Raw genomic sequence first — 17,500 nt, forward strand, 5'->3', positions numbered from 1 at the left:
GTTATACTCGTATATTAATATTTATTATTTATATGGATTACGTCTGGCGATTTTATTAAGCTGAGGGGAACGTCCCTCTGATGTCCCAGTGCTATATGATGGGAGGTTTCTCATAGACTGAAGGATGCTATTTTCTTAGTACGTGTGCTGGGCTTTTTAACTTTTTCCCATGCTAATGACTCAATGAGAGATGTTTTTCCTTATATGAAATTTATTATCACAAAGTGCTGCAAATTAATAGTGATAAACTTAGTGTTTATGGGAAACTACAAATGATTTCATGTAGAGGATGTAGAGTGTAGTGGAGGCAGGGCACTCAAACGGAGGGTGAGTAGATCACTAAACAGAATGTCAAAAAGAACTTTACTTGCCAATAATATTATAGTCTTAGGGATATGTAGTGTTACTGAACATGCAGTTTAATTGGTGGCTTTATAGTAATTTAGGATAGTTGCAAGACTTGCATGCAAGGATGTAAAAATTTACCAAACATATGTTAGATTGGAAATTGGTATGTTATAACACATATGTAAAAGTTCACTATAAACCCACTATCGGAGAAAACAAGTATTTCCGTCATTTTTTCTCCGATAGTGGGTTTATAGTGAAACATATGTTAGTTATAGGCAGAAAGCTAATGAGAGTGTTGAGTCTACAGATTTCATCACCATCACTAAGTGGACATATGAGGCCTTTGGATAACTTATGTCAGGCTATTTTAGGTTAGGATAAGATTAGTATCACTAAGTATTTGCTGGGATATACAGAATGCTATTTCTGAAGTTGGGCCAGTTCAGTGCTGGTGTCTTACTTCTCGTAGATTTAGGTGACCTCACCACGGCCACTCTGGTGACCCACCGCTTTGACACCTCTGCTTGCACTTCAGATATTGAAGATGATCAATGATGGAGTTTGATGCACCTCCCCGTGAAGTCGGGCTGTGTGATATGGGAGGCTCATCGGGTAATGACGTTGTCTCAGTACCTGGTGGTAATCTGAACACAGTAATGCTAGAGCTGCCCTTGCTTCTCTTGGAAGGGATTATTGTGTGGGACTGATGTCTGGGAGGAGAGGGAGTTAGTGGAATCAGGAGTGTGGTGGTCTGTCTTAAAGAACCTCAAACCATATGCCAAACCAGGCAGACCTCATAAATAGACACCAGAAAAAGCAGCAGTGTTGGATCACTATGGCCGAGGCATAGTTCTCATAATGTTTCCAAAAATCAAAGAGCTTGTTTTGTGATATATATGTGAGTGATGCACACATAGGACATGGAATACCATAAAGGAAGTACTGTCATGCAATTTTTTTGCAATTATAATAGGAAAGAGTGAAATGGGAGTGAAACTGGTAAAGATATCAGTTCTCTTTTAAATGTCTAACTTCTTGCATTGCAGGAAATGGTGTATAGGTTGGGGGAAAAATCAAACTGAAGAAAAATGTAATATGCTGTATGTACTGAGATTGTACACATTAAGTATGATGTATAAGAATGAAGTTTTGTTTTATGATTATAGATAATAGAAATTTTATATTGCTTCATATTTGGTGATATTTTGATATTAGGGTTGGTATAGAATAGATTTTTCAAAAGGTAGTCTCTTTTGGGGTATATATATATATATATATATATATATATATATATATATATATATATATATAGATAGATATATATATATATATATATATATATATATATATATATATGTATATATATATATAATGTGTAACATGATAGAACATAAATGAATACATCTGAAAGAGAAGACTTCAATTGTCTTGCTAAAAGAAGAGCCACAAATTGTTTCTAAAGTATATTATTATAAAATGACAAATATATCAAGAACCAACCATATGATTTTCAAGATACACTTATCCAAATAATTCTTGAAGCATGAACTTCCTATTGGCAAGGGAGATTCTAGACCAATTGCAATAATTGAGGAATTCATCAACCTTGTCTGTAGAGGCTGTATTGTTCTTGACTCTGCCACCTTGAATGTCTTCATAAAGGACATTGTAATATGACATGAGGAGGAACAAGCTCCTAAGGTCATTGACCTCTTCTGTGAGCTGGATGAGGGATTCATAAAAGGATGGGAATAAGAATTGTACTCGGGTTGAATTTGGCATGGGACCAAGCTGCTCTACCTTTCACAATTCGTACCTTTGTATAGTTGTTGATCACATTGTCATATGTGATTATAAAGCCATTCATTGTAATTAAGATAGAAGAGAAGCTTGCATGTCATTGCATGGTTATGAATGGAGACTAGCAACTTCACAGTGGCTGTCTATAGTCATCTGACCCTCCATAGATCTCTGGAAAGAAATGTTGGACTGTTGTCTGTGTTGTATTAGTGGGGAACTTTTTCAGTGTCGCCAGCTTATGATAGTAAGTGGAGGGGAGCAGTTGACAGTAAGTCAGCTCTCCTTATATGAGAAAGTAGAGGAAATACAGTGAAGTTGATAGAGATGTTGGGCCTGGTTCAGAGATTGTGTGGCATATCCTTGAGGTCTTGTCCTGGTGGAGGTGAAGATGTTGAAAGGTTTAGATGGGTAGCAGAGTTGATCCTCTGACATCCATCTCCTCTACTACCACCTCTAGGTACCGACCATTGGCCCCCTCCTCTTTGCATAAATATGACTAAATAAATGTAACAATGAAACATTGATTACCTTACATCCATCTTTGGTACCACCACCTCGAGGTACCCATCATTGGTCCCCTCCTCTTTGCATAGATATGACTAAATTGAAACTTGAAAATGTGTAATTTCATTCCTTTTCTTTTGACACAGATCCCATGTTTTAAGGGAAACTGCCAAGATGCTTTCTGCCCTTCGGAAACTAACAACCCGCAATGATGGGCAGTTGTCATCATCTTCAAACCCTAGCATGCAGGCTATGGCTGCATCGCTTCAACGTAAATTTGCAAGAGGTGTCCAGTATAATAGTAAGTTGCAGTTTATTATCGGTTTTCATATGTTTATATATCAGTTCATTTGTTATTATTTTTGTTCTGTCTATATACCAAAAGGCCTCTTTTTTTTCCTTATAAGGGAAGTAGCTAACCAAAGTATGACCCACCTTACACCCATACAACACCCATATTATTTCACTTTGTTTTCTCCATACTAGGGTATTGACTTCATGGTAACATACAGCCAATAATTTAAGGACTATTTTGAGGATGCCTGTACTGACCAGAATCATACATTGTTTGCCTATTTTGGAGTTGAAAGTCTCTATTCATAAGAGGAATTATTATAGTTTTGTACTACAGTTGTCCCTCCTTTATAATGTTCCCTTGAAACTATCCTTTACCACTTCTATGGCTACTTCCTGTGGATCCCCCTATAGTGGGGAGGAAGAATTCTGTCACAGTGTTTCCCATACATGTCATAATAGGCAACAAGGATGGAGTGATGGGACTAAGAATCCTGTAGCTCATCTCACCTCTCACCTGACCCCCACAAGATGCGTTGCTCGCACATGACCCCGATTCCTACGTGAGGTCGGAGTTAATGGGCATCGTGTCGCATCTCATTGCAAAAAAATATATAGATGTATATATGTATATGTATGTATGTGTGTATGTATGTATGTATGTATGTGTGTGTGTATATATGTGTGTATGTGTGTATATATGTATATATGTGTATATGTGTATGTATGTATCATACTAACATGTAACAAAAATAAATAAATAAAATAAAAATAATTCTTTCCTTAAAGGGAGAGCAATTCCCCATAAGCTTTGCTTCACACTCTCCCTTTTCAACAAGCAATTTTGTAAAAAATTTGTATATATGTATAAATTGTATTTTATTTTGTTGAATAAACCTTAACTAAACTAAAAAAAAAAATGCCTTTCATCATGTCCTTTACATAGATCAAGAACATTATAGGTACCCTAGTAGGACTCTGATAGTCACTTCCCTCCATCCTGATATCTTATCCTTTACCACTGTTCTTAAGTATTGATACTTCAAGAAATCCTTCATCCTACAATTTCATGTAGTTATTCATGAAAAATATTTCTTATATTCTGTACATTTTTCTGTTTTCTCCTACAGTGAAAATAGTGATTCGTGGTGACCGAAATGTAGGAAAATCCTGTTTGTTCAAGCGTTTACAAGGCCAACCCTTCCTTGAAGAGTACATACCAACAGATGAAATACAGGTATGAAAGAAGGTGTTTTTATTCAGTTATTTAGAGTATAGCACACACATATACCAAAAAGCCCTTTTCTCCTTATAAGGGGGTGGCTAATTCAAAGCATACACCCACCTACACCTGTCCAAAGACCCAATCATTGCCCTTCCCATCTCAGCATCTTGTGGATGAAGAGTCATTACTGGTCTCTGCCACATTGCTCGGGTCAGAGGCAATACAACAAGATACAGCACATTCACAACAGGGCCTGACACCTAAAGCTTTATCTGTACTGCTTCATTGTATAGTGACCCCCCACCCCACCTCTTCAGCCACTCAAGAAGTATATAAAGGAGACAAAAAGAAAACCCTTGAGGGCATATCATTTACTCATCCATTTACAACTACTCTCCATTCACTCCTATCGTTTACACTATCTCTTCCTTACTTGACAGACATTCTTCTTGCATCCTGTGGCCCCTTCATTCTTTCTACTCCCTCAGGCATTTCACCCTTCACATTGACTTTCAACTCGCTACTGTCAGCATTCCATCTAAATTTCATGGCTTCACATGCACCCACATTTACCTTTCTTCTCTTACATGGGATCCCAAACTCAGTCACCACTTGCACCAGTAACTCATCAGAACCAGCTGCTGAAAGACTAACCACCATTTTAAATGCAATTGAATGCCGTATACATTGTAGGATAACCAACAACACAATTTGTAATTTTTTATTGATATATATATATTTTTTTTTTCAGGTTGCAAGCATACAATGGAATTACAAAGCAACGGATGATGTTGTGAAAGTGGAAGTATGGGATGTGGTGGACAAAGGAAAGAAGAAACGAAAGGTGATTTCATTATGTTAGAAAATTATGTATCCTGCTCCCACCATTTCACCTTCATTCTCCCTCACCTCAGTCACTCATGGAGATTTATGGAGTGGATGAGAATATCCCTTTGGGCCATATCATTCTTTCATCTATTCATAATCTCCTTCCATTCACCCCAGTTTTTGTACTCTCTCCTCCCTGCTCAGCAGATATTCCTCATACATCCAAGGACCCCTTCACTTCAACCATCGTATTCATGGTCTTCCCTTCATATTCATTCCACCTTCTTCTGCTTTCCACACTCCTTTTGCTAGACTTTCCTCACTCTTTCCATATAATTAAACCATCTGTATTCTTTGAGCTACCCTATCTGCCAACTCTTTCCATCCCTGACTCTGCCTCACCTCCACATTTCTCATTCAGTCCATCCTTGTTACACCTACCATAATTTTTAAACACTTCATCCCAAACACATTTAGATTCTTCCTTTCTTCCTTGTTCAAATCCCACATCTCCAGTCCATACAGTGCCATGGGCACAATCACTCCTTCATACAGCTTTCTCATCGTGTTCATCCCTAGATATCTTTTTCCTAACATTTTTTTTTCTTCCCAGACATGTGCTTACTTTCCTTACTCTGTAATGGTGAGATAATAATTGCAGTTGTTTTCTTTTTGCATTATTTTTTTTCCAACCCAAAATATCTGTTGATTTAGAATAAGTCACTGGATAATTGTCATTTCAGATACTCATCAATTGTTATTATAATTTTTTCAGATGGAAGGACTTAAACTGGATAATGCATCAGTAGAGTATGAAGAGCCTGCACTAGATGCAGAATTCCTGGATGTTTACAAGGGAACTAATGGTGTTATCATTATGTTGGACATAACAAAAAACTGGTAAGAATTGTGAAAGGATGTAGATTTTTCTTTTGTGACTGTTCTGTGTTTATCAATGGTGTCAGAGTATTGTAGTTTATTTGCATAATTTTGTTGATGACTGTTACCATGAGTTGTTGTTTGTATTTTATATTGATTTGATTGAAATACAACCCTGTGACCTTGGCATGATACTTGGGCAATCTGGAAACATGGTCAACAGGGCTTTGATTGGTTACCAGTAATTTGAAATATTCCCTCATGAAATATGAACACTACAATCAAATCACATCTTTCTTTTTGATATGTGTAGGCTGATCAGACACACACATACACACATGAAATTGTATACTATAATTAGGTGAATACACACCAGCTCAACAGTGCAATGGTACTGTTCATGACTACTAGCCACCTGAGTTTGATTCCCATCCAGGGCTGAAAAATCATAAGCATTGCTGCACAGCAAGTTGCCACTCCAGCTATTGTGGGCAAGGAATTGTGTGTGTGTATTTACCTAGTTGTAACTAGTTGTATTTTACGGGAAGGGGAGCTATGCTCGTGGTGTCCCGTCTTCATATCTCATTTTATCTAAACTATTTTTAAATTGATGTATTGTTTTTGCACACACCACTTTCTCATCTAACTTGTTCCAACTGTCTATTACTCTGTGAGGAAAGCTGTTCTTTTTCAGATCTCTTCTATAGCTGTCTTTTTTTATTTTCTTTCCATGTCCTCTTGTATTTCTATCATCCCATTTTATCAGATTCTCTCTATCAGTAATTTCTATGCCTTTCATGATTCTGTAAATAGCTATCAAATCTCCTCTCTCTCTTCTTTGCTCTAGTGTCTGTAGTTCAAGTTTTTCTAGTCTCTCTTCATATGATAGTTTTGAGAGTGTTGGTGCCAATTTTGTAATTGCTCTTTGTATTCTTTCAAGTTTTTTTTATACATTTTTTTGTACTTGGTGACCATATCGTTGCTGCATATTCCAATCTTGGTCTTATCAGGGTGATTAGAATTTTCTTCACCATTTCTTCATCCAGGTATGTAAATGCAACTTTGATTGTTCTTATTAAATTATAAGTTTCTCCAAAAATCTTATTTATATGTTTCTCAGGTGACATATTATTCATAACAATGACTCCCAGGTCCTTCTCATTTTCTACTTTTTTTATTCCTTCTTCTCCCAATTTATATGATCCTGTTATTCTGTTTTTGCTTTTTCCAAATTCCATTATACTACACTTTTTTGTATTGAACTCCATCTCCCACTTCCTACTCCATTCCTGTACTTTATTTAGATCACTCTGTAGTGATTCACAATCTTCTTCCGTGTTCACTCTTTTTAGTAGTTTTGCATCATCTGCAAAGAAGCTCATATAGCTTTCAATTCCTTCATCCATATCATTAATATATATAGCAAACATTATTGGGGCCAGAACTGTTCCTTGCGGAACACCGCTTATTACTTCATCCCATTTTGAGTGTTTGTCTCTTATCACTACTCTCATTTTCCTTTCTTGCAAAAAATCTTCCATCCAATTAAGCAGTTTGCCCTGTATTCCTCCTTCAGTTTCTAATTTCTTAAGCAACTTCTTATGAGGTACTCTGTCAAAAGCTTTTTTTAGGTCTAGAAATGCACAATCAGCCCATCCATCTCTTTCTTGTATTATATCTATTAGCCTTGAATAGAAACATATTAAATTGGTGACGCATGATCGTCCTTGTCTGAATCCAAATTGCCTTGGATTTAACACGTTTTTTTTTTTCTAAATATTTTACCCATCTACTTTTGACAATTCTTTCACAAATTTTTGCTATTGTACTTGTTAGGGAGACTGGTCTATAGTTGTTAGGGTCTTCTTTATTTCCTCCTTTATATATGGGTACTATATTTGCTTTTTTCCAATCTTCTGGAACTTTTCCTTCTTTCAAGGAACTGTTTATTATGCTATGTATTTTGTCTGCCAGTTCATTCCTGCATTCTTTCAAAATCCAGTTTGCTATTTCATCTGGTCCATGCAATTTTCTGACATCAAGATTACTCAAGTGTTTCAATATTTCGTTCTTTGTTACTTCTATTTCTTTCATGGGAGGGACTTTCTCTTTCCATTCGATCTCTTCAGGTTGTATGTTCTCCCTTGTAAACACTGATTTAAAATGTTTGTTCATAATTTCCGCCATTTCAATTTCCTCTGTGTATTCAACTCCTCCTTGTCTTAATTTCTCCAAGTCTTGTTTGTTTTTCAATTTGTTGTTTACAAATCTGTAAAATAGTTTTGGTTGATCTTTACACTTTTCTATGACATCTTTTTCATATTTTCTCTTTTCCTCTCTGCATGCTTGTACATATTCATTTCTATAACAAGTATATATTTTCCATTTTTCAGGCCTTCTGTCTTTTTTCCATCTGGTCCAGGCTTTGTCTCTTTTGTCTTTTAACTCCCTACAACTTCTATTGTACCAGCATTTTACATATTCTTTTTCTTGTTTTTGTCTTGGGACATACTTTTCCACTCCTTTTTTGTAATTTTTTTTTTTCAAAATATTCCATTTCTCTTCCACTGTTGTTTCTTCTTTGTATATTCCTTCCACGTTTTCTTTTTGAAAGAATTCTCTTATTTTATCAAAGTTTGTTTTTTCATACATCATTCTTCCTATTCTATATTGTTCATTTCTTTTCATGAATTTTTCTTCATTTAGTTCCAGTTCAATCAATATGTGGTCCTTTTTACTTATTGGTGTTTTATATTCAATCTTGTCCACTATTCTAGGTTTAGATGTAATTATTAGGTCTAGTCTCGATGGTTCTTCCTCATTTCTATACCTAGTGTTCTCCTGTATCCACTGTGTCATTGTATTGTCAGTAATCATCTCAAGTAGAGCGTTTCCCCATGAGCCGTCTCCACCCTTTACTGTCATCTCTTCCCAGCAGATTTCTTTGCAATTATAGTCGCCCATCATAACTATTCTTCCTCCATCTTCCATTATCTTATTCAATGTTATCTTTGTGTCCTCTAACATACTTTTATGTTCACTCTCTTCCCACGAGGCTGTTTTCGGAGGCACATAATTTATCACAAACTTTCTGCTCTTCTTATCTCTGTCTTCTACTTCGATCATAATCATCTGTACTGTATTCTTTCCATATGTAACACACCTCACGTTTATATCCTTCTTAGTCAGGAACATAACTCCACCCCCTTGCTTTGTCTCTCTGTTTCTAATCCAATAATTATATGCATCATGTCCTACACTGTTGGGTGGTAGTGGACCTTTTAATTTTGTTTCTACAATTCCCATTATGTCCGGTTCTTTTTCCTTCAAATAATCATTCAGCTCATTCAATCCTGTTATTAATCCATCTATATTTGTGTAAGACACTCTTAATTTTCTGCCACTTCCATTGTGTTCTCTGTTTCCCTTTTGTTTTTCTCTTGTATGTCGAATTTCCTTAGTTTCATATTCACTACTCTGCAATAGAATCTCTCTTTTTCTGACTCTGTTCTGTTCTCGTTTTTTTCCTTAGCTTCAAGTCTTTTCTTTTTTTTCTTCCTCTCTTTCCTCTTCATTCATTTCCCTTTTTATCCATACCTTTTTATATTGTTCACTTGTTGCTAGTTTCCCTGTTTTGGATAAGATATTCTCTGCCATCGTTTGTGACCTGAATTTAATCTTAATTGGTCTGGTCTTATCTGTACTATACTTTCTGAGTCTGAACTTCTCTTCGATTTGTTTCATTATTTCTGGTTCATCTTCCTGAACTAATTGTAGTAAACTGCTTACTTTTTCATTTTCCTCTTTGATTCTTGAGGTTCTATCTGGGTTATGTTTCTCTTCCATTCCTAATATAATTATACATTTCTTTTTGTCTGCTAAGTCTCTTACAATATTCTCCTTCTGTCTCATCACTTTAATAACTGAGTCTTCAGTTTGTTCTTTCATTTGCTGTTTAATTATATCAGTAAATGCAACTTTACTATTTTCCTGTATCTTTCTCCACCCCTGTGCTTCTTTTGCTATTGTTTCTTTATTGTCTTTATTGTTCCTTTTTAATTCTTTATTCTCCTCTTTTACTTCTCTTAAATGTCTTTTTAGTTCTATTTCATCAGTTAAGTTTTTGTTCGCCTTCTCTAGTTCTTCCAATCTTTCAAACTTTTCTGCAAGTTTTGACATTTTACCGAACTTAACCCCTTCCATACGGTTTAACCTCCCAATGTTCAGTCATTTGTTCAAGCCTTTCCTCCAGTTTTGCTAGTCGGGGGAGGTTGGTATCCACCTCCCCCTCTTTAAATCCTTGGAAATTGTTATCCTCACCTTCCATTGAATTGTTCTTATCTATGTTTCTAATCTTTACATTTTTGTTAGACATTTCGTCGTCACTAAATTGGTCGGGACCTCTTTTGTTTACATGGCATCTGCCTGCCTGGGCCAAGTCCTCTCCTTCCTCATTTCCTTCTATTTCCCTCAGTAATCCCTCCCCTTCTCCTTTTTCCTCACTATCCCCTACACCACGAGCAATTTCCCCCCACCCTGTAAATACAATAGGTACTTCCTTTGCTTCGGGATCCATGAAATTTCGCTTTTTCTTCAGAACGTCCTCTAAGCCGTCCGTTTGTTGAAGTGTGTGTGTGTGTGTAAGGTCATAGCGTTACCCACAGATTGAGCAATATGATGTTTGAGCTCTCATCTGGGAGGGTTATAGCTGTTCTTTTGATATGCCCACACCTCCTCAGTACTCTTTGATCTGCCCTGTCTGACAGCTCTGTCAGCCTATGTTCTCTTGTGCTTGAGGGGCCATTTTCTTCACATAATGATCTAAAATATGAACTTGTTTTAATGAGAGTTCATAGAATAAGGTTATTGTTTATTACATAGGATACAGATTTATTATAGCCACTAATTCATCTCACAGGACTTTTGACTATGTGCGAAAAGAGATGGAAAATGTGCCATATCACATACCGGTCCTGATTCTGGCTAACCATCGTGACATGGGTCATCATAGAGTTGTGTCAGAGGATGACATCAAATTCTTTCTGGAAGGTCTGGAAAGGTAATGTTTCTTGAATAACGAATATAGTGTTTACGTGTTTACCCATATGGTGGAATATATTGGGGTGGGTGCCTTGGCAGACTACCTCCTGTATAAAGGGAAAGAAGCCCTTAGTACATAGATAGTAATATTAAATTATAGATATATAATTTGTATCATCCCTTTTTCCAGAAGATTTATTGGTAATGATGCAAAGGATTTATTTTCAGGCCTTCAGATGCTGCTGACGTACGATTTGCAGAGTCATCCATGCGTAATGGCTTTGGGTTAAAACTTCTCCACAAGTTTTTCAATCTTCCCTTTCTCCATTTACAAAGACAAACTTTACTGCAGCAACTTGAGACCAACAGTGCAGAGATTGGAGCGACACTACAAGAGTTAGAATTATATCAAGAAAGTGAAGATGCTAATTATGACAAGTAAGTTGTTGTTCTTCCCAAGATTGTTTGGCCAAGCAGTCCCATAGATAAGAGAATAGAGTACAGTAGTTACTTTTATTCCTAAAGAAATTTTCAACATAAATCTTTTATCTTTACTATAATTAGATGAATTTTAGGTACTCATGGTTTTAGAAAAATTGCATGACAGAGTTGATGTAGAAGCATTGCTTTTTTGGTTTTGAATCAATGGCATTGGTAAAAATCTGGTGATTTTTCACAACAGTAGCTGGTTAGGAATGGTTTAAAGTGAGTGCAGGGTTGTGTGGTGTTGCTGTGGTTGTTTTATGTTTTTACATACATACATACATATACCAAGGCTTTTTCCCCCTTACTAGGGAGGTAGCCAAAAAGGAAAAGGCATAAAATCATTCCCACCCATTCCATCCCTGAATACACTCCACACCCCTCCACCCTCCCTCTTATCTTAGCACCTCCTGGATGACAGGTCATCCCTGCACCTTGTCCACTGCCCTGGGTCAGAAGCAGTGTCGCAAGACAGAGCACATCCACAGCAAGGCCGCTTCATTAAATCAGCGACCCCCCCACTCCGTCCCCCCATGCATAAAAGGAGAAGACGGGGAGAAATCCCTTCGGGCTGCGTCAAATTTTCCTCACACATACTACCTCACCCCCTATCCCCCCTACCCATTCCACCTCATGCATCACAACATCATCCATAAACAACCATTCTCCATTCACCCCTGTCTTCTGTCCTCTCCTGTCCTTCCTCAACAGACATTCCCCTCTTCCCCAAAGGCCCCTTCACCCCATCCATCCACCTCATCCTAGGACGTCCCCTCCTGTTCACTCCCTCCACATCTGCCTTCCATACCTCTTTTACTAGTCTTTCTTCACTCATTCTTTCCATGTATCCAAACCATCCTAATACTCTTTCATCAACCCTATCTCCCAACTCCCTTTCCACCCCCATTCTTCTCCTCACCTCCTCATTTCTCACTCTATCTAGCCTAGTAACCCCCATCATACTTCTCAGACACCTCATCTCAAACACATTCAAACTCCTTCTCTCTTCCTCTCTTATGTTCCATGTTTCTGTCCCATACAGTGCTGTTGGCACAATCACTCCTTCATACAGTCTCCTCTTAGCATCCATTCCCAAATGTTTATTCCTCATTACACTCTTCAATCCACCAAGGCATTTACTCGCTTCTCTCAATCTACATTTTACCTCCACCTTCACTCCACCTTTTCCTGCCACATTTGCACCCAAGTATCTAAAACTATCCACTTCCTCCAGTCGCTCTCCCTTAATGCTCACTTCCAGTCTACTGCCACTTTCACCCCTTGTACATCTCATCACCTTACTTTTACCCACATTTATCTTTAGCTTTCTTCTATCACATATTCTCCCAAACTCTGTCACCAACTTGCTCAGTCCCTCCTCCGATCCTGCCACAAGCGCAGTGTCGTCAGCAAACAACAGCTGGCTCACCTCCCACTTTTCTCCATTTTCTTTAACCATCTCCAATCCCTGACCCACTACCCTTGCATTTACCTCTCGCACTACCCCATCCATGTATAAGTTGAACAGCCAGGGCGACATAACACATCCTTGACGAAGTCCCACCTTTACCTCGAACCACTCACTCTCCATTTCTAATCCTGACACAAGCTCTACTACTCTCATAAAAACTCTTGACAGCTCCTAGAAGCTTTCCTCCTATCCCATATATCTGCATAACCTCCCACAGTGCCTTTCTGTATACCCTATCATAAGCCTTTTCCAGATCCATAAAAGTCCAAAAAACATCCTTCCCCTTTCCTATAGCTTTCTCACATATTTGTCTTACCACAAAGATCTGATCTACACAGCCTCTACTTATTCTTATTTACTTTACTGTACATACATGAAAATATCAAATGCTCCCTCACCCTTGTAAGGAAGGTGGCAAAATCAATCAAAACATACACCCACCCTACACCCATTCCACACCCATCCAGTACACATCTGTTGTTGTTTCTATCTTAGTTCCTCATGCATGAAAGGTTGTCAGTACAGATGTACCTCACCCTACATTATTAATTGGTTCCACAAGTCGCAACTTTGTCAAAAAGCAACTTAGGTCAAAATAACCATACTATAAATCACAAATAAGCACTCCCCATTGTGGGCAGAGCTGGTGGGAGCCACTTCACACTCACATACACCATGACTCATGGAAAAGCAGGTGGGCACCACTTCACACACACACATCGAAGCAACACCGCTCGTCGTCGCTGTCGTCGCGCGACCAAGAAGAAGAGGATTTACGACGAAAAAGGAAAACCTGGTTTGTACTGTAGGGGTGGGGAGTGAACGCGGCAATCCACTGAACCGCGATGTAAACAATCAACAAAGCACGTGTTATGACAATGATTTCTTAGGGTTTGGTAAGTTTAAGTAGATTATTAGAGATAGAGAGAGAGATGAGCAAAAATAGGACTCGGTGGGAAAATGAAATCATGGACTTAAGAAAAGAGGTCATTGGTTTAATTGATTGTTTATCTAAGACTAACCATGAAATTTCTTACCTGAGAAAAGCTAACTTGGATCTTACAAACGAAATTAAAGAAATGAAAAGAGACATAAATGAACTGAAGAATGATAATGAAAAGAAGAAAACTAATGATAATAACAATAGCGAAAATCTAAAGCAGGAAGTGAACAACAAATTACAAGAATTGACACAAAAGATCGAAGAAAACTTAGGTGGGGACAGTATCCAGGAAATTAAGAAGTGGAAAGAAAATATTGAAAATAAAGAAATTGCTTTCAAAGAAATAGTCAAGCAGCAAATGCAAGATAATGCAAAAGACACAACCAACCCACTCTGACTCATGGAACAGCAAGCCTCATACAAAGGCACTGGTATTGTTTTCTCTTACTTTACTAAGGCACTTTACATTGCACAATTAGCAATGGTGCAGAATACAGGGAACAACTAGACTCAACCACAACTCAGTTGGCATGCACATCCAATTTTAAATTTACCTGATGCATGACAATGTTGCTTGCCTGGGCTGGTATATAAGGATGTTACATCATAGAAGTTGATGGCTGATGATCATTAGTAGACATATCGTCAGGAGACAAATTTTGTTGTATAGGGACTTGTTTCAGGAACTTATCAAGATTGCCTTGAATTCTTTTGCTCATCCTCACTTCAAGGATAAGGTTATTAGGTGCAAAAATTTCATGACAAGCCCCCATAACCTTTGAAAAGTGTTAAGCATTTGAATCCATCTCTTCAAATAAAGAGGTATTTATCCATGTGTATAAATGCCTCTTACATTTTCCTAAAGGTAAAGTGACAAGGTTTGGGGTCTGGTTCTTGTTCTTCTTTATTTTGTTGCTCATGAAGTTCTATCAACTCTTCATTCATTGGGGACTCCTTATCTTTATCAAATAGGTCTATGAAATCTTCCTCATTTAAATCCAACTGCAGCTCACTGCTCAATGTCACCAAGGATTTGTTGTTGGTAGCCTCGTCAAAGCCCTTAAAATCCAGCATAAATTGTAGGTGTAGTTGTTTCCATATGCCATTCATAGCCATGCTCTGAATCTCATTACATGCAGCTGATATGTTCATTACTGCTTTGTAGATATCATATCCTTTCCAGAAGTCATGGACTGTGATAGACTTATTCAGGTCAGTTCCTGCAATAGCTTGACATAGTGTACATTTCATATAGTAGTGCTTGAAGATTGCAATTATCCCTTGGTCCATAGGTTACAACGGAGGTATAGTGTAGGGGAGGGGGTAGATGACTGTAATGTTAGGGTGAAAATCTCTGATGCTTTGTGGGTGGGCCTGGAGCATTATCTAAAAGGAGCAGAATCTTAGAAGAATTTTTTTTTCTCCTTACAATACTTTTCTGCTTCAGGTACAAAATGATGTAAAAACCAATCTTCAAAAATAACTACTGTCACCCATGCCTTTGAATTAGCAGCACAAATAACTGGAAGAGATGCCATGACTACATTCTTTAGCATGAAAGGTTTCTGTGTATGATGAACAAGCAGTGGTTTTAGCTTATAGTCACCTGCACAATTACTGCCCAACAATAAGGTCAAATGTTCTTTGGATACCTTGTAGCATAGGATAGTTTTCTTTTCCTTGGAAGTGAATGAATGATCTGGCAATTTTTTCCATCAACAGTACTGTCTAATCGACAATGAATATCTGTTCAGGTAGAAACCCATTTTCTTCAATGATCTTTGCTAAAGTACCAGAAAATTCTTCTGCAACAACTTTATCAGCTGATGCACTTTAACCTAAATTTTTCAAGAAGTGATAATTATGGCACTGTTTGAATTTCATAAACCAACCTTGACTTGCTTTGAACTCTGTCCTTCTCATCTACATACTTTTTCTTGAGATCTTCAAACAATGACAGTGCTTTCTGCTGAAAGATACAAAGACAGGTCACTACAAGCATAGCTCCCCTCCCATATAATACAACTAGGTAAATATAAGTATAAGTAAAGCACATGTACATGTGAGGAGAAGAACGGGGGTGGAAAGGGAGTTGGGAGATAGGGTTGATGAAAGAGTATTAGGATGGTTTGGATACATGGAAAGAATGAGTGAAGAAAGACTAGTAAAAGAGTAATGGAAGGCAGATGTGGAGGGAGTGAACAGGAGGGGACGTCCTAGGATGAGGTGGATGGATGAGGTGAAGGGGGCTTTGGGGAAGAGGGGAATGTCTATTGAGGAAGGATGGGAGAGGACAGAAGACGAGTGAATGGAGAATGGTTGTATATGGATGATGATGTGATGCATGAGGTAGAATGGGCGGGGGGATGGGGGGTGAGGTAGTATGTGTGAGGAAAATTTGACGCAGCCCGAAGGGATTTCTCCCCGTCTTCTCCTTTTATGCATGGGGGGACGGAGAGGGGGGATCGCCAATTTAATGAAGCGGCCTTGCTGTGGATGTGCTGTGTCTTGCAACACTTATTCTAACCCAGGGCAGTGGACAAGGTGCAGGGATGACCCGTCATCCAGGAGGTGCTAAGATAAGAGGGAGGGTGGAGGGGTGTGGAGTGTATTCAGGGATGGAATGGGTGGGAATGATATTATCCCTTTTCCTTTTTGGCTACCTCCCTTGTAAGGGGGAAAAAGCCTTGGTATATGTATGTATGTACATGTACATGTCTGATTTGATTTGCTCAAAGAGATTATTTTCCAACAGCTTTTTGGATGCTTTGACAAACAGACGAAGGGCCGCAGCAGAGGCAGTTGCTCCAGTGGCATCTGCATCAGTAGCCATGAACACGTCTCCTGTTCCTACTTCTAAGTCCTCCCAAGCCATTGTTGGCTCCACAAGTACAAATATGCAGGGTACGTAAAACTTATTTTTAAAGTTGATTTTGTTTAGAAGTGTGATTTATCATGACATGAGAATGATACAATACTTTATTTCAGTCAAAACCCTTGACTAAGTAGGTTTCTTGCTTCTGTTATTGAGCATATTATATTATTTGATTTCCTTTCCTTTGACTTCCTTGAGCAGGAAAAGGTGGAGGTAGAATGTAGATTGAGAGGAGCGAGTAAATGCCTTGGTGGATTAAAAAGTGTAATGAGGAATAGACATTTGGGAATGGATGCTAAGAGGAGACTGTATGAAGGAGTGATTGTGCCAACAGCACTGTATGGAGCAGAAACATGGAACATAAGAGAGGAAGAGAGAAGGAGTTTGAATGTGTTTGAGATGAGGTGTCTGAGAAGTATGATGGGGGTTACTACGCTAGATAGAGTGAGAAATGAGGAGGTGAGGAGGAGAACAGGGGTGGAAAGGGAGCTGGGAGATAGGGTTGATGAAAGAGTATTAGGATGGTTTGGACACATGGAAAGAATGAGTGAAGAAAGACTAGTAAAAGAGGTATGGAAGGCAGATGTGGAGGGAGTGAACATAAGGGGATGTCCTAGAATGAGATGGATGGATGGGGTGAAGGGGGCTTTGGGGAAGAGGGGAATGTCTGTTGAGGAAGGATGGGAGAGGACAGAAGACGGGTGAATGGAGAATGGTTGTATATGGATGATGTTGTGATGCATGAGGTGGAATGGGCGGGGGGATGAGGGGTGAGATAGTATGTGTGAGGAAAATTTGACGCAGCCC

General features: G+C 38.3%; 1 protein-coding gene across 2 annotated transcripts in view; it reads left to right on the forward strand.

Moving 5' to 3' along the window:
- Positions 1-17,500, forward strand: part of LOC143027724 (rab-like protein 6) — a 25,319-nt gene that overhangs the window by 418 nt on the left and 7,401 nt on the right. The window contains exons 1-8 of one of the 2 annotated variants that reach the window (XM_076189204.1): positions 120-138; positions 2,802-2,956; positions 4,080-4,186; positions 4,926-5,018; positions 5,778-5,902; positions 10,800-10,940; positions 11,150-11,359; positions 16,574-16,722. In XM_076189204.1, the coding sequence (XP_076045319.1) occupies positions 2,830-2,956; positions 4,080-4,186; positions 4,926-5,018; positions 5,778-5,902; positions 10,800-10,940; positions 11,150-11,359; positions 16,574-16,722 (952 nt within the window). In that variant the 5' untranslated portion in view covers positions 120-138; positions 2,802-2,829. Of the gene's footprint in view, positions 1-119; positions 139-2,801; positions 2,957-4,079; positions 4,187-4,925; positions 5,019-5,777; positions 5,903-10,799; positions 10,941-11,149; positions 11,360-16,573; positions 16,723-17,500 lie in introns of those variants that run through there. The other variant, XM_076189203.1, reaches the window with a different exon arrangement.

This window comes from Oratosquilla oratoria, chromosome 8, assembly GCF_046742065.1.
Source record: "Oratosquilla oratoria isolate Oo_2021 chromosome 8, ASM4674206v1, whole genome shotgun sequence".
Classification (NCBI taxonomy): domain Eukaryota; kingdom Metazoa; phylum Arthropoda; class Malacostraca; order Stomatopoda; family Squillidae; genus Oratosquilla; species Oratosquilla oratoria.